Source organism: Artemia sp. Qi Xiang Cuo, chromosome 4, assembly GCF_049724085.1.
Source record: "Artemia sp. Qi Xiang Cuo chromosome 4, ASM4972408v1, whole genome shotgun sequence".
In the NCBI taxonomy this organism is placed as follows: Eukaryota; Metazoa; Arthropoda; class Branchiopoda; order Anostraca; family Artemiidae; genus Artemia; species Artemia sp. Qi Xiang Cuo.
In genome coordinates this window covers 10,260,506-10,282,058 of record NC_142797.1, presented here as the reverse complement: position 1 = coordinate 10,282,058, position 21,553 = coordinate 10,260,506, and the positions used below count along the sequence as shown (strand labels likewise).

Genomic DNA, 21,553 nt, shown 5'->3' with positions numbered 1-21,553 from the left:
AAGTTTGTTCCCTGACATGTTGAATCTGAAAGTATAATTTTCATGACGATGGACTATTCTAAAGAATAAAAACTGTTGAGGATTAAGATATTTATTGCTTAGACATAACTGTGCATAAATATCGTAATTTTTTTGGTCTAATTGTGTGTGTCTGTAAGTTTTATGTGCATGCAAGTTTTCGTGTGCATATAAGTTTTTGCGTGTGCATGTGTAAGTTTTTGTGTGTGTGTGTGTGTAAGTTTCTCTGTGTGTGTTATTTTTTGCGTGTGTGTGTAAGTTTTGGCGTGTGTGTGTAAGTTTTAGTGTGTGTGTGTGTAAGTTTTAGTGTGTGTGTGTTAGTTTTTGTGTGTGTGTGTTAGTTTTTGTGCGTGTGTGTAAGTTTTTGTGTGTGTGTGTAAGTTTTTGTGTGTGTGTGTGTAAGTTTTTTCGTGTGGGTGTAAGTTTTTGTTTGTGTGTGTGTAAGTTTTTGTGTGTGTATGTTTTTGTGTGTGGGTGTATGTTTTTTGTGTGTGTTTTTTAGTTTGTGTGTGTGTGTGTGTAAGTTTTTGTGTGTGTAAGTTTTTGCGTATGTGTGTAAGTTTTCTTGTGTGTGTGTAAGTTTTGTGACGAAATTCTTTAAGCGTTTAGGGTTAACTTACCTTTTTTTTGGGATGAGCATTTAGGGTTCTCTTACATGTTGAACCTGAAAGTTTAATTTCAGAGAAATTCTTTGGGCGTTTAGGGTTAACTTATCTTTTTTTTGGGATGAGCATTTAGGGTTCTCTTACATGCTGAACCTGAAAGTTTGTTCCCTGACATTTTGAATCTGAAAGTGTAATTTTCGTGGCGATGGACTATTCTAAAGAATAAAAACGGTTGAGGCTTAAGATATTTATTGCTTAAACATAACTGTGCATAAATATCGTAATTTTTTTGTCTCATTGTGTGTGTGTGTAAGTTTTTGTGCGCATGCAAGTTTTTGTGTGCATGTAAGTTTTGTTGTGCTTGTGTAAGTTTGTGTGTGTTTGTGTGTGTGTTAGTTTTTGTGTGTGTGTAAGTTTTGGAGTGTGTGTGTAAGTTTTAGTGTGTGTGTAAGTTTCCGTGTGTGTGTGTGTGTAACTTTTTGTGTGTGGGTGTTAGTTTTTGTGAGTGTGTGTTAGTTTGTTTTTGTGTGTGTGTTTTAGTTTTTGTGTGTGTGTGTGTGTAAGTTTTTGTGTGTGTGTAAGTTTTTGTGTGAATGTAAGTTTTTGTGTGAATGTAAGTTTTTGGGTGTGTTTGATATTTTTTGTGTGTGTGTGTAAGTTTTTGTGTGTGTATGCTTTTGTTTGTGGGTGTAACTTTTGTGTGTGTGTGTGTAAGTTTGTGTGTGTGTGTGTGTAAGTTTTTGTGTGTGTAAGGTTTGGCGTGTGTGCGTAAGTTTTCGTGTGTGTGTGTATAAGTTTTGTGTGTGTGTGTGTGTAAGTTTTTGTGTGTGTGTGTGTGTGTGAGTTTTTTTTTGTGTTCATGTCATTTTAAGATACAAAAAGGTAAAAAAAATACCATGTTAAAAAATTCAAGAAAGTATTTACGAAATGGGGAGGGGACTCTTTGAGGTTGGAAAATGGGTTTAGGAATGACATTATGAAAGGAACTTGTTAAGAAAAGATATAATAAAGCCAAAAAAAAAGTATTAAAAAAAATGGAGAGAGGACTCTTTGGGGGGCCCGGGGAGGGCGTTGGGGGATCCGGGGGCCCTTGAGGATTGAGTGGTCTTTTGGGAGCTTGGGGGACCTTTGGGGACGGAGGGAGGGCCTTTGGGGGCCCTGGGAGGGCCTTTGGGGGTCTGAAGGGACCCTTGAGCACTGATTGGTCGTTTGGGAGCCCGGTGGACCTTTGGGGATCGGGGGAGGGCCTTTGGGAGTCTGGGGAGGGCCTTTGGGGGTCTGGGTGGCACTTGAGGGCCGGGTGGCCCTTTTGGAGCCCGGTGGACCTTTGGGGTTGGGGTAGAGGGATTGGAACCCTTTGGGTTGGGGTAGGGGGATCGGAACCCTTTGGGTTGTGGTAGAGGACCTCACAACACTGTTCAAATAGAACTCGTGTATTATAACGACCACAAAGATTTACCCTCAAATTCTCTCCTAAAATCTCTTCAAAAATCATATTTTAAAATGTCTCTAACTGTTTCGCCGAAATAATTCCATAAAATGACTAAAACGGTTTCGCCCAAATAATCCCTAAAGGTAATTTCATCGAGTTCCTTTTGTTGTGAATCCCTGTGCTTTCACATTTGAAATTACAAAGAAAGCTTTTCGCGCGCTAAGATCAAAACCTTTGCTTGGAAACGATTCTCTCGTTAGAACTCCAAATTAATTCCCTCTCGTGAAACAATTCTCTTTAGAACAGCAAATTAATTCCCCTTTCATGTCAATCAATCAATCATGACATCATCTGTCATGTGTGATCTAAACTTTGCCCGGAGACATTTCTGTTCGAACTCCAAATTAATTACTTTTCGTGAATCAATTCTCTTTAGAACAACAAATTAATTCCCCTCAATGTCAATCAATCAATCATGACATCATCTGTCATGTGTGATCTAAACTTTGCCCGGAGACATTTCTGTTCGAACTCCAAATTAATTCCCTCTCGTGAATCAATTCTCTTTAGAACAACAAATTAATTCCCCTTTCATGTCAATCAATCAATCATGACATCATCTGTCATGTGTGATCTAAACTTTGCCCGGAGACATTTCTCTTCAAAATCCAAATTAATTTCATTTCGTGAATCAATTCTCTTTAGAACAACAAATTAATTCCCCTTCCATGTCAATCAATCAATCATGATATCATCTGTCATGTGTGATCTAAACTTTGCCCGGAGACATTTCTGTTCGAACTCCAAAGACATTAATTAACTTTACGTCATCTGTCAGACATTAATTAACTGTTTCCCGGAAACTCATAACATCTGCATCGAACAACAACAAGAAGGGAGTGACAAAGTTCCTGTTTTTCCATTCTCACTGACAAAGTCCATAAAAACAGACATAAATGTGACAAAGTTCCTGTTTTTTCAAATTTTCACTGACAAAGTCCATAAAAACATACAAAAATGTGAGAAAGTTCCTGTTTTTTCAAATTTTCACTGACAAAATACATAAAACATCCATGAAAAACATCAAATAAATCGACCAACACACATAACCATCCATGAATTATGTAAAAAAAGTTATATGTGGCAGCAGGGGTGTCGCGTCGGAGCTTTAGGGTCACCTCTACTCCTACTGCACAAGCCGCAGCCCAATCTGCGCAAGAACATAACGTCAGCGGCCCGTCCGCCCCCCATCATGCTTTACCCGGCCCATCTGACACTCAATTACAGCCGGGATATAAAAATGTAAGCATTATTACCTTGTTATAGAAATATCTAATCAAACCCATTTTTCAACACTGTAAAAGTGTGTCAGATATATTAAAATGTTATTTTCTCTATAATCCCCCCCACAACCCCTTGTTTTAAATTTCTCTGCTCCCCCTCCCTCAGAGATACCTAAATATATTTTTTTTTGCTTGTCAAAGAAACCGCTTTTTTTCTAATCTTTCCTATTTTCTCTGCCTATTGTAGACATATTCACTATCTTTTCAACCTCATAATAATATTTTTAGCTAATACCTAAGTAAAAGCATGTCAGAGATATTTTTCTCCTAAGGGAAATATAGCGTTCCCCCTTTTAAATCAGGTCAATTATTGTATACATTCAGTCTGCTGAATTCTCATAGTGAAGCCGAAAAAGGCACTATATTCCGATCATATTTCCTCATAGCAAAATCTTTGCGTTATAAACTGCTTTTATTTAAAAACCATTTTCTATCGGAAAGAGTTATATATAGACAGAAAGGAAATAGGCTACCTAGTAAAGACCGTGTTTTTTTTCAAAGCAGATAAAGAGTATTAATATGAAATTTTTTTCTGATGGGTTGTTTGAACAAAATTAAAACGTTCTATGTCATCTTTTAGATTGTATTAAGGTGGAACTTTCAGAATATATATAGAGTAGGGAACTATATGCTATTAAGCGCGTCTCTAAATAATAATCCAATTTTTTAAAATAGGGGTGATTTAGACACTTTAAAAATAAGCTATTTTTCTTTTATAGGTTGTTCTGGTTCCATATTCACCATCTCCCCCCTGCTAATCAGTTGGAGAAGGAGAAGACGCGCCTGTGGAGTTCAACAATGAAGCATGGGACGGCATCATTAAAGATATTCCAAATAACATTGATGAGTTTTTAGCTGATTTTTTTAATGTTGATTATAGCGCAGTTGAGCAGGGGGACTTACCTTTTCTAAGTCCAAACACCTTGTAGCTTTAGAGGATTTTACAAATGAATTAATAGGGAACCCTCCCACCACTGATAACATACTTCCACTTCAAACAACTGAAGTGGCTTCCCATGACTCTATTATTGAACAATGTGGGGGAGGGGGTGGTGATAATATACAAGAGGAGGAGGTGGGGGAGGGTAATATCCAATTTACATCATTCCCTTAGTTTCAACTCTCAAATACAATTTTAAATATGATAGTTGTCTGCACTGCAACTTTTGGAGACCCTTTTAATTCGCTTCTGGGTGTTATTTTGTGTTTGATCCTGTAGAAATTGTTCATGAATATGTGGATAGAATTCGTGCACTGCTAGAAAACCAAATTCAGTTGTGGGGAGGTAGGGATTCAATTAAGGTTTCTATTGTTTTAAAGCTGTTTTATTTAAATGTGGGAAAAAGTGAGGTTTATCATCATTATTTACACACCGAGATGCGAGTGGTCTATCCAAATTTAAAGAATTTTGAGGGTGTTTTTTCAGAGTGGATAGGCCATATTATTACGCATCTCGAGAATTATAACGAAAATGGTAGCGGGTCGGTAGTGCTTTATGTTGAAAATTTAAGCGTTAATATTTGTAAATTTAAGAAAGATTTTATTTTAAGAGGGAGGGGGGGCAGGTGGAGGAAGGGCAATAGTTTTAAAATATAATCCCGATTTAGTAGGTGGTCGAGGTGTACAGCGAATCTGTTTTGAAACAGATCAAAAATGTTTCAAGTACGCTTTCCTCATATCAGCATTCGATCCTCTAGCAGATAACGCTACCAAGACGAAACTAGATCACTGGGCTGTTCATGGGAAGGAGGGGTCCGATTTTCCCATTGTAGATTTTTCTTGTTTAGAGGGGAAATACCCAGTAACGCTTAGGTCTATTGATATTTTTGAAAGGGCCAATGTCCATTTAAATATCGGCGTTACTATGGTTCAGTATGAAACTGAATTTGAAGATGGGGTTTGCTCTAAAAAGAAGGGGGGTGGTGTTCCCAGTAAGGGGTCCGTCGATTGAATTGGTCAAACACTGGGTATGGCTGTTGTACACACCACCCAGTGACCCCAATTCAATTGGCCATTTTAACCCAATTACAGACATTAGTAGAGTTCTGGGGGTGGGTAAAACGGGGTGGGGGGTACGTTTCTACTGTCCAACATGCCTGTCTAGATTTTGGACAGAATTAAAGTTGCAAAATCATATGAAAGCATTTTAGACGGCATGGCTACCAGTCAGTGGAAACGGTTTCAGGGGATAGGGCTATTTTACCCTTTAAAAATTTTCAAAACACCCTCCTCCAGAGCAATAAAATCTCGTTGGATTGTGAAGCAAAGCTAGTGGAAGTGAACGATCTTCGATTTCCAAACCGAATCAAAGAACATCAAGCTATTGCAGTCTCCTACGCCCACAAGCAAAGAGACAGTTCTAACACTATGCAGTTGTTAGAAATACTTGAAACGTTGGATGAGGGAGAATGTATGGTCAAGACACTGACTAAATTAATTGGCACTGCTAATGGCGCTATTTCTCGTTTGAGAAATACGCATTACCCTATGGTGTTGTCTGCAGAGGATCGTCTCGCGATTAAAAATCAAAAAATATGCTGCGTTTGTAAGGGGGAGTTTGAAGAGGGGGATAAGGGGAAAGGGAAAAGAGGGGGGAAGGGAAAAGTCAGAGACCACACACACTTGTGGCAGGAAATTTCCTCGGGGGGTAGGAATTTTAGAGGGGTAGCGCATCAATCGTGTAATATAAACGTTAGCCAACAGTTTTTTGTTCCAGTTTTTATTCATAATTCAAATTATGATTTAAAATTTATTTTACCGGCACTGGCACGTATGCACAGGGAGGGAGGGGGAGTAGATAGTCCATGTGTAAATAATTCATTTACCTATAACATCATTCCCAAATCGGCCGAGAAGCTGGTGCTTCTCGAGTTTAAATGGCAGGTAATAAATAATGGGCATACGTGTTGGAATAAAATCAGGTTTTTAGATTCCTTTAGTTTTTTCCCCAAGGCATTGAGTCAATTGATTCAAGTGCAGAAAAGCGACAATTTTGATAGCTTTCCTTTGCTTAAACAGCACTTTCCAGACAGTGAAATGTATGACATATTGACCTGTAAAGGTGTATATGCATTCGACTATTACTGTTTTGGCGCTCGCTTAAGCGAGGTGAAACTACCTCCAATTGAAGCTTTCTATAATTCACTCACCAACAGTGAATGCAGAGCCGAGGAATATGAATTTGCCAAGAAGGTGTGGTCTAAGGGGAATTGTAAAAATGGGTGGGATTATTGTAGACTGTACTTGGCCAGTGACGTTTTAACTCTGTTAGATATTGTCTGCAAGAACACAGACCAAATCTATTCAGAGTTTGGACTAGATAAAGCATTTTTTTTTCCACGCCACATTTGGTGATGGACTTGATTTTAAAAATTAGTAGGGAGGAAATAGGCTTAATAACTGATGTGGATCAACACCTTTTTGTAGAAAGATCAATGAGGGGTGGATATAACTTTCATGGGGATCGCGTCTTGACAACCGATCCAAGCGGACAAAACAACACCGGTTTAAAGTCAAACTCAGTTTTCTTGGACATGAACTCGTAGTATCCCTAGGCAATGTCTCACTACTCTGTGCCTTGTGGTAACTATAAATGGCTTGAGAATCCTTGTGAGTTTCCCGACATTAACACCGTCGAGGACAATAGGCGACAAGGATGGTTCTTTGAAATTGATGGGCACATACCATTGGCGCTTCATGATTCAGTCAGAGATTTTGTTTTCCCCTGCATCAATTGACAAGTGACCAGGGACTCGCTGAGCCCCTACAATCGATCATTGGTTGAGGATATTGGGATGCACTGGACCCCCTCTAGGCAAAAACTGATTGCAGATCTGGACCTTAAAGAGGATATCGTTGTTCATAATGTGCTTTTGCACTGGATGGTGAACAATGGTTTCAAGATCACCAAAATACATAGGGTCCTGCAATTCAGTCAAAAACCCTACTTAAAGAGGTTTATCGATACTTTTGTTGATAAACGCTCTCGGGCAAACACCAAAGTAGAGAAGGAAACGTACAAGCTCATTCTAAATTCAGCGTTTGGCAAAATGTGTGAAAGCGTACGCAACAGATTTCGTTGCGACGTCGTGACTGACCCTCAAGAATGTGCACGAATTATTGCTGACCCCAATTTTACAACGTTCACGAGCATAGAGGCTGGTATGGTTCTTCTACACAGAAAAAAGAGAAATGTGGTACTGAACAAGAATATAGCAGGAGATAGTTCAGTACTTGAAATTTCCAAAAAGCTCATGTTGTCATTTTTTTACAATGTGTGCAAGGTGCAATGGCCACGGGAGAGGGAGTTTCAAGTTTACTATGGGGATACAGATTCTCTGCTGTTAAAGGTAAAAACCGGGGATTTATTGGGGGATTTAGAAAATGGGGAACACATCAGCTCGCGGATGTATTTCACCAACTGGAATCCGTCCCTCTACCCCGAGTTGGTGAAACGTCAAGCCCCCAACCAACTGCTAGTGTTAAAATCAGAGACGGGGAGTGATTTTATATCCAGGGGGTGTTCCCAGGTCCTAAAGTATATTGCATGGAAACTCATAACAGGGATGTAAAGCAGGCGTGTAAAGGGGTGCCTACACATTTTGTAAAGAACAATTTCAACATGAGTGTGTACAGAGACTGTGTAGAAAGTAGCCAAGTGCCGAGAGCACAAGTGCTTGCAATTCGCTGTCTACAGTACAGAAATTATACTGTAAGAGTGGAAAAGAATGCAATGTCATGTAAATTTGACAAAGTCTTTGTACTCGAGAATGGTGTAAGTGTACTACCCCATGGCCACTACCGTATTTCAGACCGGGTTGAATGTATAGACTATCGTAATCAACTTGGTCTGGATAAATTAACCTGAATGCACTAACCACTAACCTAACCTGTCATAAATTAAATGCTCTAACCTAACCCAACCTGGAGCAGCAGTGACGACGACTATTGTATACAGTTTTTCTTCCGGGGTGGGGAGGGGGTCCCGCCCGTGGCTGGCTTTCGGCCCTGCGGCTCCCGGGGGGTGGGGGGTCCCGTCCGTGGCCGGATTTCGGCCCCGCGACTCCCCAGAGGTTGGAGGGCATCAAATTCATAATGATCAACTGTGCTATTTTTTAAAGTTCATGTTCCAAGTGTTTTTTTCAAGTGCTGTTGTGCAAAAAGCGTGCTACTGTACAAATAGTGTCTGTTTGTACAAAAAGTGTTTTTTTTTATGACATAAGTGTTAGTGTTGTACAAATAGTGTTATTGTTGATGGACATGTTGCACAAATAGTGTTATTGTTGATGGACAAAAAGTGTTGATCTATGGGAAAATTATTACTACTACTTATTCATTGGACAAGTATGATTTACAGTTAGTTGTAGTCCAACTGTTGTCAACAGCAGCAGCAGCATGTATCAATTTAAAACACCATTCAGATCGTTTCTGTGTGGACCATCAATGTCGGGGAAAACGACACTTTTAGCTAAAATAATTCAAAATTGTAATAAAATGTTTTTGGAAAAACCAAAGAAAATTTATTATTGCTACAGTATTTGGCAGGAATCCTATGAACAAATAAAACCAATTGCCGCATCCATGCTAATACAAATCATACGGGGACTTGATGTTTTCAATAGTATTGAACCAAACTCGTGGCTGATTTTTGATGATTTGGCTGAATCAATTGAACAGTTCTCACAGGAAATGCTACAGCTGTTCACCGTTCGCTCTCATCATGAACAGATTTCAATAACCCTAGTTCTACACAATCTGTTTCATCAGAGCAAATGTATGAGAACCCTTGCTTTAAATTGCACCATCTATATTATCTATCGAGTTGTTCGTGATTCTAGCTCGCTAATAACTCTCAGTAAGCAAATACATCCAGGCGCCCCAAAATTTCTACTGTCAGCGTACACTCAGGCGACAAATAAGCCCTACGGCTAAATTTTGCTAGATCTTAATCAGAGCAAATCCAAGGATCTACGTGTAGTCATCGACATTTTTGACAAATAAATTATAGTATGTCTTTAGGGGAACAGTAGAAGAGTTTATTAGTTATAGACATGACATTGAAAAAACTACATAAACAACGGCATTTATATTCCGTTTTAGGCACCTGCAAGACACTGTTAAGAAACGCTAAGTTCAAACGAATTATTAATAATGATCTAATTGATCTAATGTCTGAACATTGTTTAAATTTAGCTGAGGGTAATGTACACTTGCCAGAATGTGTTAGACAACAGACAAAGCAACCTCGCTCCATTCTACGCGCCTTGGCTTGCAAAACAAATGGAAAATTTTTAAAAGAAAACGTCTCCTTCAAGCGGGCGGTAGCTTTTCTACACTCTTGCTTCCAATAATTGCAGGACTTGTAAACAGTTTTTCTAGAGAATGGCTAAACCCTATAAATTGACACCATTTGAGCTTGTCCTCTTACCCGTCGAACATTTTGAAGACAATCTAAGCAAATTCATTAATGAAGAGAATATTGCCGATGACAAAAATCTTCTTTTACTTCAAGATGTATTGCGACGCGTGGACAAACAGAGACCTAACCGGGAGCGATTTACAGCTATCATCACATATCTCACCAAGCCGGACACATCGCCTCAAGATTCAGCAGCAGTACAATCAAAGGATAAAGAATTGAATTACAGAGTGTCAACAATTAGAAACCAAATTCCAGCGATCTATCACGAACAGAGTTAAAGAGTATTAACTTATCTCATGTTGGAAACTGGTAGTGATCGTCAAGTTCAAGTCAACAGCACGGGGAAACGAATTATTATTCAGGGAAAAAGTTATAATCTACTTGATTTAATTTGTGATATGGTTACAAATCGTAAAGGACTTTTATCATTTGACAATAATCTATACGCCTTTCTAAATGCATCAAACTTTCCCAAAAGTCTTATTGGCAATAAGCAAATTCTAAAAAAAACTAAGAGAATATAGTCCTCCAACAAAGCCAACACCACCACCATTTAAAAAAGAAGAAGATTCAATATTTGAAAATACGAACAGCAGCAGCAGCAGTTATTTTATAACACCTGTGACTGCTAGTCAAAAGCGAAGACGGATTGTTTCAGCCTCCAGTGTGCAAAAGGGGAGGAGACTTTACACTACGGGTTTGCATTCAAAATGATTGAAGTTCTGAAACATGTCTATGAAAATATTGGTGAAGCAGGAAGTTTAAGTTCCCCCAAAAAGCTTTCTAAAGTTGTCTCTGGCACATTAAAAAAAGCAAAAGAGTATCTACAGAATGAACCGAGTTACAAACTGCATCGGAATCGCAGGCTTCATGGCAAACAATATTGACAAACTAAAGCCTTTTCCCCTCTGCATATAATGCAAACGGACCTTTTAACTCTAGACGCGATTCAACGACGTCACAATGCACCCTACAAATATATTCTGGTGGCAATCAGTGTCTTTAGTCGCTATGCCTATGCCATTCCATTGCAATCAAAGAGAGGTGTTGAAGTTGCTCAGGCTTTACAAAGTATTCTTGAACTGGATTGCTATAGAAAAATTCAATCAGATCGCGGTAGCGAATTTGTTATTCCACATGTGCAAAAGGTTCTATTGAAATATAATAAAACACTTTATCATAGTCACAGTCCGATAATTGGCTGAATGATTGATAAGAACGATTCGTCTATTAATATCAAGATATTGTACGCTGAAAAATACACCTGCTTTTATCCATGTTTAGATAAAATCATGCGGATATACAACCATCGACCTCATCGATCTCCGTCCAACTCAAGCCCTCGGGAAGTTCATTGTAGTGAAAATACCTTTGATGCTTTTCGAAAGCAATATTCCAGTGAAAACAAAAAAATATGAAGAAGAAATTCAATGTTGGTGATACTGTTCGAATTAATAGAACCACCAATATTTTTGAAAAGGGGAATTATTTATGGAGAACTGAACTTTTTAAAGTTTCCAAAATCCTGGACACCGAACTCACGACATATCGACTGCGAGACACTAAAGATGATGAGATTCTCGGCGATTTTTATGAATATGAACTGCGAAAAGTTAGAAACACTAATGAAATTTATCAAATTCAAAAGATATTAAAGAGTCGTACTCATAGGGGCAAGAGACAGTTGCTTGTTCACTGAATAGGATACAACTCTGATTTTGATTTTTGGGTCAGTGCTGAGGATATTAACAATGCCCAATGATTTCTATGTGACTTTCATGTTCAATGTTTCTGATCCTCTTTACAATTACTTGAATAGAACAAGTGATTTTTGGACGAAACTCTCTCCCACTATCAAATTCGACGACAATGGAAAGTATGAAGTGGCTCTTGTCGACTGTATTCTCAAAAATACCTACGATATCCTGAGAAAAGATCGTAAATATGAAATAAAAATTAGACCCTATGATTGGCCGCTACCACCCTCAGGTGATCAAGAACAAATTCAAAAGATCAATTGGATGGATTATCCATATATTGAATTACCCTACGAGGAACTCACCTGTATGAATGATTTATGTCGTTCTATTAATAAAAGAATTTCCACTCGTAAAAATGAAGCCTTTCATTTCAAATATTCAAAGGAAGAGGACAAGATCTATATTAGTTCACCAATTGCCAATGAAAAGGTTATTCTCAATAATAATCTAACAGACGTTCTTGGCTTTAAACTCAATATAATCAAGAGTAAAAGTGCCGGAAAAACTAATTTCATTTTTGCAGACTTCCCGCCTGCCTTCTCCACGGACAGATGTATATTTCTCTATGCTTCATTTGTGGAAACATCCCGGGTTGGTAATTCAAATGTTCCCCTCATACGGGTTCTTGAACGAAAAAACAATCAAGAACATATTCACCACTACAATATAAAGCATCTTCAGTATATTCCCGTAAACACTTCCTATTTCGAACTCTGTCATTTAACACTAAGAAGTGAATTAGGTGATCCCCTAGCAATATCAAAAGGTTTGGCTGCGATTACATGCCTTTTTCGTCCCATTGTTCAACAACAAGATGTCTAATAGAAAAGTGGTATTTACTTTTCCTGATATTGACTGCTATGTTAATAATCCTGGCCCAAGACAACATGGTAACGGAATGGACTATTACAAAGGCCGCTCGTCGATGTCTAGCTATGGATTTGGAAGTTGGTTTGCTAAGCTGTTTCACTCTGCACTACCTCTGGCTAGAAAATATATTGTACCGGCTGCGACAGATTTTGCATCCCCTACACTATATGATTGGGGCTCTGGCAAGGATTTTAAAAAAAGTGCTACGGAAAATCTTGGTTCCAATGCGCGAACCCTTGGCGAGAGATTAAAACAAAATGGAAAAGGTTTAAAAAGGTCAAGAAACAATGCATCACTCATCAGTCTCTACTCAGGTCAGAAACGAAAGACATCACCCCTGTCAAAGAAAAGAATGAAAAAGCCGACATGTACTGTAGACAGTAGTAGAAGAAAAAGAAGCCCCAGGAAAAGAATTGTTAGATCGATACTAGATTTCTTTTCCTAAGATGTCCTACCTACTGCATAAGGATTCTCAACCTTCAATCACCACCTCATTGAATCTATTCAATGCTCAAAAGGTTGATTTGAGTGTCAAGCATGGATACTATGAACAATTTTATCCTCAACAACTCCTCTCCGATAATATCCACTTTCAAATCTATTCCAATGAAGACTAATTTATGGACATGTCTTCGACATTTATAGATTTACGAAAGAAAGTCCGGAAATCCGATAATACTTTGCCGATTCTTGCCGATGGACTATCCTATGAAAATTGTATATTACATAATTTATTTCGTCAAATCAGTGTCTACATAAATGGCACGCCTGTGAGCACAAGCAACAATCTCTCAAATTATACAAGCTATATACAATTCATGCTGATGACACCCAAGTCACATAAGGAATTGAGAGACACCTCCAATGGATATGAATATATTACTAATACTGATAGTACAGATGCACTTAAAAATGCTACAACTAGTGAATTACATCTAGTTGGAAAAATATATCATGAAATATTTAATATACCCCAATGGCTACCACCCAATGTTAAAGCGGAAATAAAATTGACGCTTGCACCATCCAATTTCATATTGAGAAAAGAACTGGCTGCCAATCCTGATGTAAGTCTCTCCCTCATCTCGGCAATACTTCATGTACGCAAACAACAAGTTATGAGTTCTGTTGCTTTGGCAGTGGAAAAACTGAGAGTCAGTGGAAATAATATAAAACTACATGTTCCTCATACAATCACCAATCAACGTCATATTGCAATGGGGTCACGCACCTTCACCGACTCATCCTTTATCAATGGCGAAATTCCGTCAAAACTCGCTTTGGCATTTGTAAAAAGCGCTAGTGCAATAGGATCGTGGACTGGATGTCCACATAAATTCGAAATGTTTGGACTTTCATCTCTTGTGTGCAAAGTAAGCGCCATCCCACTCTACAATCTATCTTTTGATAAATCCTGTAGAACATTGTATGAGTTGACCATGCAAACCCTAGATCATGATTCGCAACTATTTGAAAATGGTATAACCGAAGAAATGTTTTCTAAAACACATGGTATCATTGTATTGGATTTGTCTGGCACGCAGAATATGAGTATAGTACGTACGGGTAGTGTGCGTTTAGAGTGTACATTTGCCAACCCTTTGGCTGAGAGTATTGCGCTAATCTCACTAAATCAACATGAAAGCTATTGGGAAATCACTCCCGAAGGTAGTATTCTACTAGACTTGGCGCCATGAACACCAGTCAAATAATGAATGTATTTAATATGGATCCCTACATGTCCTAGTACAAATCCTATTGTCTGCCCTCGGACTTTCTTGGAAAAATTCAAAGTGCCAACAATACCTTAATTAATTTTCATAGCAGTTCGTCGACTGTGCTGACGGGTCATTGGCTGTGCATCTTTCAAACAATGAAGACGATTGAATTTTTTGATACCCTTGGTCTACCCTATACATTCTACACAACCCACATCAGCAACTATATTGAGAGCAGTGGGAAAACTATTATTCAAAATCGGAGGAGAGTGCAGGATCTGAAGACTAAAACCTGTGGCTTCCCTGCACTATTATATTTTGTGTTCCGATGTCGCGGCTATACTTACAAGCAGTTTCTCAACATTTATGTAGACAATCCACGTCTGAACGACTTTCTAGTGGAAAATATCCTCTCAGACCTGTATAATATAAATTTCAGTGCCCTAAGAGTAAAGTGCTTAAAAATGTTTGTGAATTTGTTTATTAATAAAATGTATATATACAACAATGTCTTTAAATCTTCACTTTAGATTTATTCTTCGGTGTATAGGCAACTGTCGTGAACCACTAATGTCGGTAAATCATTTAGATTCACTGTATATTGGTCTTGATTGGCTGCAAAGTCAGGGTCACATTTTCTACAGTATAATGTAACTTCACTCTTGCCATATCTCTTTGTATAGTCAATGATACTATTTACATTCATATTATGAAATTCACGAGTTTCAATCTGTCTATTTGAAGCAATATCACATACAGTGTTTTCAATTGGTAAATCACATTCGGTAACTGCCAAATAAAAATCACTTGGTTTATAGTCAGAATGGGCAGTTTAGTCACAACGATGACGTAGAAACCAAATTGTCTTGTTACACCAACAGTTAAATCGTAGACCAAATTCTTCCTCCCAGAATAATTTAAATCCACGACGATACCAATCTCATAGAAATAAACTAAAATCACGGCTGGGATTCTGTCTGATCATAGCGGGGTAAGTGTTTTCCCTCTGATCACATTTATCATAGTGACAATTGGAGCACAGATGTCCTCTAGGGTGAGAGTCACAAATCTCTTCAAGACGAGAATTACATCCTTTAATTTGTACTGCATAGCCTCTCTGTAATTTAGAAGGATTACATAATTTACACTTTTCATTATAATCATCAATAATTGTACAATTCTCACATTGAGTCGAACTGCCAAGAGTGTACATGCATAGTGGACATGTATAGAACATTTTTTGGTTTCCGATGTCAACTCTCTCACAGCTAAAACGAAACTGATCATCCTCGCTCGATAAATTCAAGGTGGAGGAATGGGAGAGGAGTAATTCTGTGACGTCACCTGTTTCGAATGGTGGGGGGGCCATCTATATTGAATTTATGGCAATGTTTTCAAAAGTATATCCACGATGTTATTCTGCCTTGTTCCAATTAATATATCAATAAATTGAGTATAAGCATTTGAGTCACATCGACAAAGTTTCATACAATAGTCCAATGGGCGAGAATCAGTCTTTATTATAATGTCAAGTGTTTTCCGAGAGAATATTCTGCGTTGAAGAGATAACTCGAGAAAATCATCATCCAAAATCAAATGTTTTTCCATAAACACAAGATTCGATCTAATTCTCTCTTTCTCGAATTTATTCATTTTTCAATCCTTTCACTCTGACTGCTGACTCTAGACTGACCATAAATCGTTAGCCTAACATTCTAACAACAAAAAGAAAGGGAACATTTTCGATTTCGAAACAATTTTATTGAATAATTACAACAATAATACTAAGCATGTACAATTAGCGATACAGTTCGTTGTCTTCGATATGTTTCACTAATGCACTTAAAGCACTTTGAAGTCTATTCACATACGCTATATCAACTTTTGCAGCGAAGCATAATTGATCCTCCATTTTAAATTTGCTCAAGGATATCACATATCTTGCACATACTTCATCCCATTCCAGACAAAGCCGTGATCCTCTCGTTATTTCCACCGCAATGTTTGGTGCTCTTGTAATATTGCTACCAACTCCTCTATCAACTTCTAATAGGGTAAACATTCCACTCATCATCAGCACAAATATATAAAAATGAGTAAAGTCAAACTGTTCTAGCTCCTTTGAATTCTATTCACAGACTAATAAAAATTATAGCAAAAATCCTTTCCTTATATTCTCTGCAATCCTCTCCCGCTAATATGTAACCAAATCCCTGATTGGCTTAGAAGGAGACAAGTGATCCTTATTCCCGTTATCGCATCAATACATTCCCCCACCAATTATGCGCATGGGCAAACTTCATCCCCCCCCCCCCCAGTGTCAATACACCTGGACGAACAACAACAAATCAATTGACCTTGACCCCCATTAGACTCGATCGATAATCCTTGAATAAATTATGTACTCGTCAGCGTTATACTAAATTGTAGATGGCAGCACATGTGTTCTCGTGGGAGTTATAGATAGGGTTCTACTCACACTGTTAATTTCACCTCTACATTTTGAAACAATTGTGATAAAAACAACAATAAAACGAAATTTGGTGGCTTTTACACCTCTCAAATCAACTCTATACATCAAGTTTTGAACAAAAAACACCTGGAAATCAAAATAATTTCTTCAAAAGGAAAGCTTGTCACTGACACGGTAATCCAATCAATCTGGGTAGAGAAAGATCACCGTAAGTAAAAATAACAGGTAGACAAATAACCGTTTCAAAATCTTTTATAAGTGATATATCAATAGATAATTTTATTTGACAAAAAATACGGTACATTTTTGCTGCACTTGCTACGGAACCACTGAGGGCTTGTTGGCAGCAGATGGGAATCTTCTACACTAAATATTATAAAAAATACTATTTTATATAATTCTTCTTGGTAATAATACTAAATCACACATGTACAACAACCATCCTACTTACAAAAAACACATACATAAATTCTATAGTTTGGCAAGAAAAAATCTGTTGACTGCGGCCTTGAAGGTTACCAGATGACTTACATTTCGAATCTCAACCGGCACCATATCCCATACGCAGGGAGCAAAAGGTCTTATTACAAAAAAAAGCTCTAGTCGTTTTTCTAAAATAATATACTAAAATGATGCTCCTCTTGTATCATGACTATGGGAATTAATGGAAAAAAATATTTTCGAAAGAAGAGGGAAGTACATTATTAAGATATTTATGTGTGAAAATACTAATTTGATGGTCTCTAGTTTTGAAATATCAAGAAGTTGATTTTTGATGTAACGTTCGTTAATATTTTGGGCAATGAATATTTTAGGTGACAAAAGTTTAACAGGTTTATTTTGAATTTTCTTATTTTTTTTATAACATGACAAAACATTATTTGCCCATATAGAGCAACCTTAGGAAATATACGGGTAAAAAATAGTAAATTAAAGTAATAATTTTCTTTGAAACTAAGTTTTTAACTCGTCGAAGCACACCCAGAGATCTTGATAATTGTGAAGCTATAATATCAGAGTGTGTTTTCCGTGATAGGTTTTCATCTATCATAAAACCCAAATACTTTGTTACCCTTACTCTTTTTATTTGATTACCATTTACAATTAGTTCTAAATTAGTTTCAATACTAGATCTTCGAGAAAATAAAATGTAATTAGCTTTGGTATAATTTAACGTCAAAAGATCAAAATCTGGCCACTTAATAAACTCGACAAATGCTTTTCTCATTTTACCAGAAAATAGATTTACTGATATCGCAGCAACAAGTAAAACAGTATCATCTGCAAAAAGGATTATACCAGCCTCTGACAAATAATACTTAATTCGATCAATAAAAATAAAAAATTATTTAGTTTAGACCTTTGGGGTACTCCGCGTGTTATCCCATTTGCTACAGAAATTGAAGACCAATTCACTACGATTTTCTTCCAGCCACTCAAGTAAGATTTAAACCATAAGATGCTCTTTCCAGTCACACCGATTTTATCCAGCTCAAGTAATATTTTTTTGTAGTCAATTATGTCAAAGTCTTTCTTTAAATTTAGGAATAACGAAGTTGGAATCAAACACAATTTGAACGCCTCATTTACCCAATCCACAAGTTTGGTTGTAGCCATTTCAGTTGATAGTCTTTTCCTGGAACCAAATTGATTGTTTACAAGAATTTTTTTTTTTCAATTTAATTATTTAGCCTAAATCAAATTACCTTTTCATGTACTTTAGGAAAGAAAGAGAGAATAGAAATTTTCTTCTACTTGAAGGGTCATCTCTTTTACCACCTTTGTGTAATGGTATTATCTTAGCGACCTTAAAAGCTTCTGGGAAAACCCCCTTTTCCACTGATTTTTTAATCAAATGAACCTAAACAAGTAATGTTTAGTTTCTGTGCTTTTGTCAATGGACTAACATTATCCGCTAATAAATAAAATAAAAATTAAATTGGTAGAATAAAAAGTATTTACAGTAGATATGCATAGTTTTTATATTTATCTTAAATCTTAGCATATTTAATGTATTATGCAAAAGTATTGCCATATTTCTTAGGCCAAATAATTTTTCTTTACGTTTGTAATAGTGTTTTAGTAAAAAAAAATGATTGATTGATTGATTAATATTTCCCATTATTATTCAGTGTTTTGCCCCACATTTTATGTCGTCGTCATGACATAACGTTTTCTGCTTAAAATCACTTAACGTGCTTCTTATGTTATGGTCACAGTTTTTTTTCTTGCCATATCTTATGATCATAAAACTGTGCCCTGGGGGCACGGTCTTATGATCCAGTTTTATGTTCCTATGAGTTTTGTATGATCCAGTTTTATATTATGATCGGTTTTATGATCTCTGCTTCGATTCAATTAGCTTTGCAAGTCAGCCTTTTCAGTCTAATGCAAACTATGATGGTAAAAGTTAAATTAGGTTAGGCTAGATTATGTTAGTTTAGATTAGGTTAAATTTGGTTCTAAATATCAGAAATGGGTTAAACACCTAGCTTAAGCTAACCTAAACCAACCTAACCTCGCCTAACGAAACCTAATCTAATCTAACCTAATGTGCCATCATCAAACCTTGCATTAAATAGAAAAAATTGACTTAAAATGACGTTTTCTGTTTAAAATTACTTAACGTGATTCTTGTGTTATGGTCACAGTTCTTTTTGGATTACAAATTTTTTTTTTCTTGCCATATCTTATGATCATATAACCGTATTTTTGTGCAAAGCTATTTATATGTGTTATGATCACTTAATTTTTTTATAATTAGGCAATATTTCCCACCATATTTAATTATTTATGTGGATTATGTTGCCCCAGTATTGACAGAACCACATTAAAAACAGATATCTAATTTTATTTTATATTATGTTAGGGGAGAGTCGGGAACCCTGGGACAAGTTCAACTTAAAGCTCAATATCTCCTACATTTACTGTCCGATTTTCTTGTATCAAACATCAATCTGTGGCAAAATTATTTGGCTTTTACTGGGATTTTTCTCAGATTTTTATTGCTCGCAGTGAAATTAGTAAGACTTATTTTTCAGAGGGTCCCGTTTTATCCCAGAGTACCACTTGTGCGGGTACTATGGGTCAGGGTGGTGGGTACTTTGGGAAACCATTGTAAATCAATTAAAACTTCGTATATTTTGTGGTATAAAACTGTAAAAATACAATAGGCGTATTTAAAAAGATATTCAATAGAAAAGCTGGACAGGTTTGCGTCCAAGCTAGTCATCTTGGCAATGCGTTTAGTTCCGTCCGAGACCAATAAAATTTTAAATTTATAGCTATTTCTGAGATATTAACAATCCCTTCATCACGCTCTTTCGGAAACGTAAACTTCCAGGCTGTAACGTTTCTTTTCAAAAAATTTACAGTGTAGCCGTCTGGCTTGACCTGAGGCACTTCACCAGTGTAGAATTTCGATACCTTTTTCCCCTTGTATTCGACTAGAACAAAGTCAGAGGAACAGATACTGGGAGTCAAAGACTCCTCTTCCGCCAATCGGAAATCTTCAAAGCAGAACGAGCCGTCAGAATTGTCGTCAAACTCGAAATCCCCCGGTTCTGCTTCGTATCTGCTCTCGTCACCCAACATCAGCAGTCTCTTGGTAGTTTTCCTCTGAATCTTCGGCTTTTAAGCAAGAGCCGCTTTCTCGATTTTCTTGAGATCCTTCTTCTCTCTTTTTTCCCTTCTGTCGTTTTCTGCAGCTTGGATCGAGTCTTTCACCAATGGAGAAGTCAGTATCTTTGATGTTTCAGGCTTACTGTCGGTCATTATGTTCTTAGCTTTCCTACTTGGCAGAGATCTAACATATTCTGTCACAACAGCTGATGTTAAAGGGGTCGCAGTATTGGGATTCTGGCACAACTAAAGCTCCTGCCGATCTGGTAAATTTTCGTCAACAGTGGTAGACTGATTTCCCGGCTCAGTACTATCTTCTCGTCGCAAAGCAGGAAGAAAGTCAGACTCTTGCCACACTCCAGTATTCAGCGGGAAAATTCCAGGCTTTGAGAATCCGCTAGTGATGTTAGTCTGAGAGAACGCCTTAGGAAAAGCGATCTCATATTCCTTCACTGCTCGACCAGGGTGAAGTCTCAACCAGTTCTCCATTGCTTGTGACCAATAAGTTTTTAAAGGTCCATAAACCGAAACGTCGTGAGGCTGCAACCTGGATGATGTGTGCGGCGGGAACGTAACTAAATGTATTCCCTTTTCTTTGGCCAATGAAACTTCATCGTAACTGGTGTGACTGTCATGATTGTCTATCAGAATCAAGACAGGATTCTCAGGAGATTGGTGGATATGCGATACAAAGTGCTCCAAAAACAGCAAAAACAGATCCTTTGTCATCCAAGAATTTCCAGGCTTGCCACTTGCTATTCCAGCAGTCTGTGGGGGGGGGGCTCTATCAAGAAGCCTTTCTACAAAACTTGCTAGTGGGAAAATCAAAAAGGCTGGAATAAATCCTCCCATGTCATTTATAGTGCCCACCATGGTCACCAGCTTTCCTCTCTCTTGGGAAGTCGTAGCACCAAGCTGCTTTACTCCCTTCAGGCTCAGCACTCTTTGACACTTGGTCTGAACATTCGTGAGCCCAGGCTCATCGAGATTGAAGATCGGCCTTGCTGAGAACTTGTATTGTGAAGACGAATCTCCGAAATTCCTGTAAAAAGTGTCAACAGCAACACGATTGAAACCAAGATTTCTCTGGATACTTCCGGCCTTCGAAGCGAAATCAAAGGATGGTTTCTAAGAAAGCCGTACAATCAGTCTTTGCCTGCAGACTTTTCTGTGTCCCAGCTTAACGGATATGCAAGTCCGTTTCGTTTCGCCATAAGCTAAGCAAGCTCTCTGGCTCTCTTCCTGGAGAGACCATAGTGCATTCGGGCTGCTTGAAGGATGTACTCTTCAAG

General features: G+C 37.6%; 1 protein-coding gene across 1 annotated transcript; it reads right to left on the bottom strand.

The window, feature by feature from the left end:
• Window positions 1-20,507: 20,507 nt before the first annotated feature.
• LOC148952772 (uncharacterized) lies at window positions 20,508-21,134 on the bottom strand. Its single transcript, XM_089087774.1, has one exon. It carries the CDS (start codon window positions 21,132-21,134, stop codon window positions 20,508-20,510), a length of 627 nt encoding a protein of 208 aa, XP_088943900.1.
• Between the last annotated feature and the right edge of the window lie 419 nt (window positions 21,135-21,553).

Bases quoted from the DNA above. Each gene is read 5' to 3' on its own strand.
- LOC148952772 (XM_089087774.1), bottom strand. From the start codon at position 21,134: ATGGTGGGCACTATAAATGACATGGGAGGATTTATTCCAGCCTTTTTG.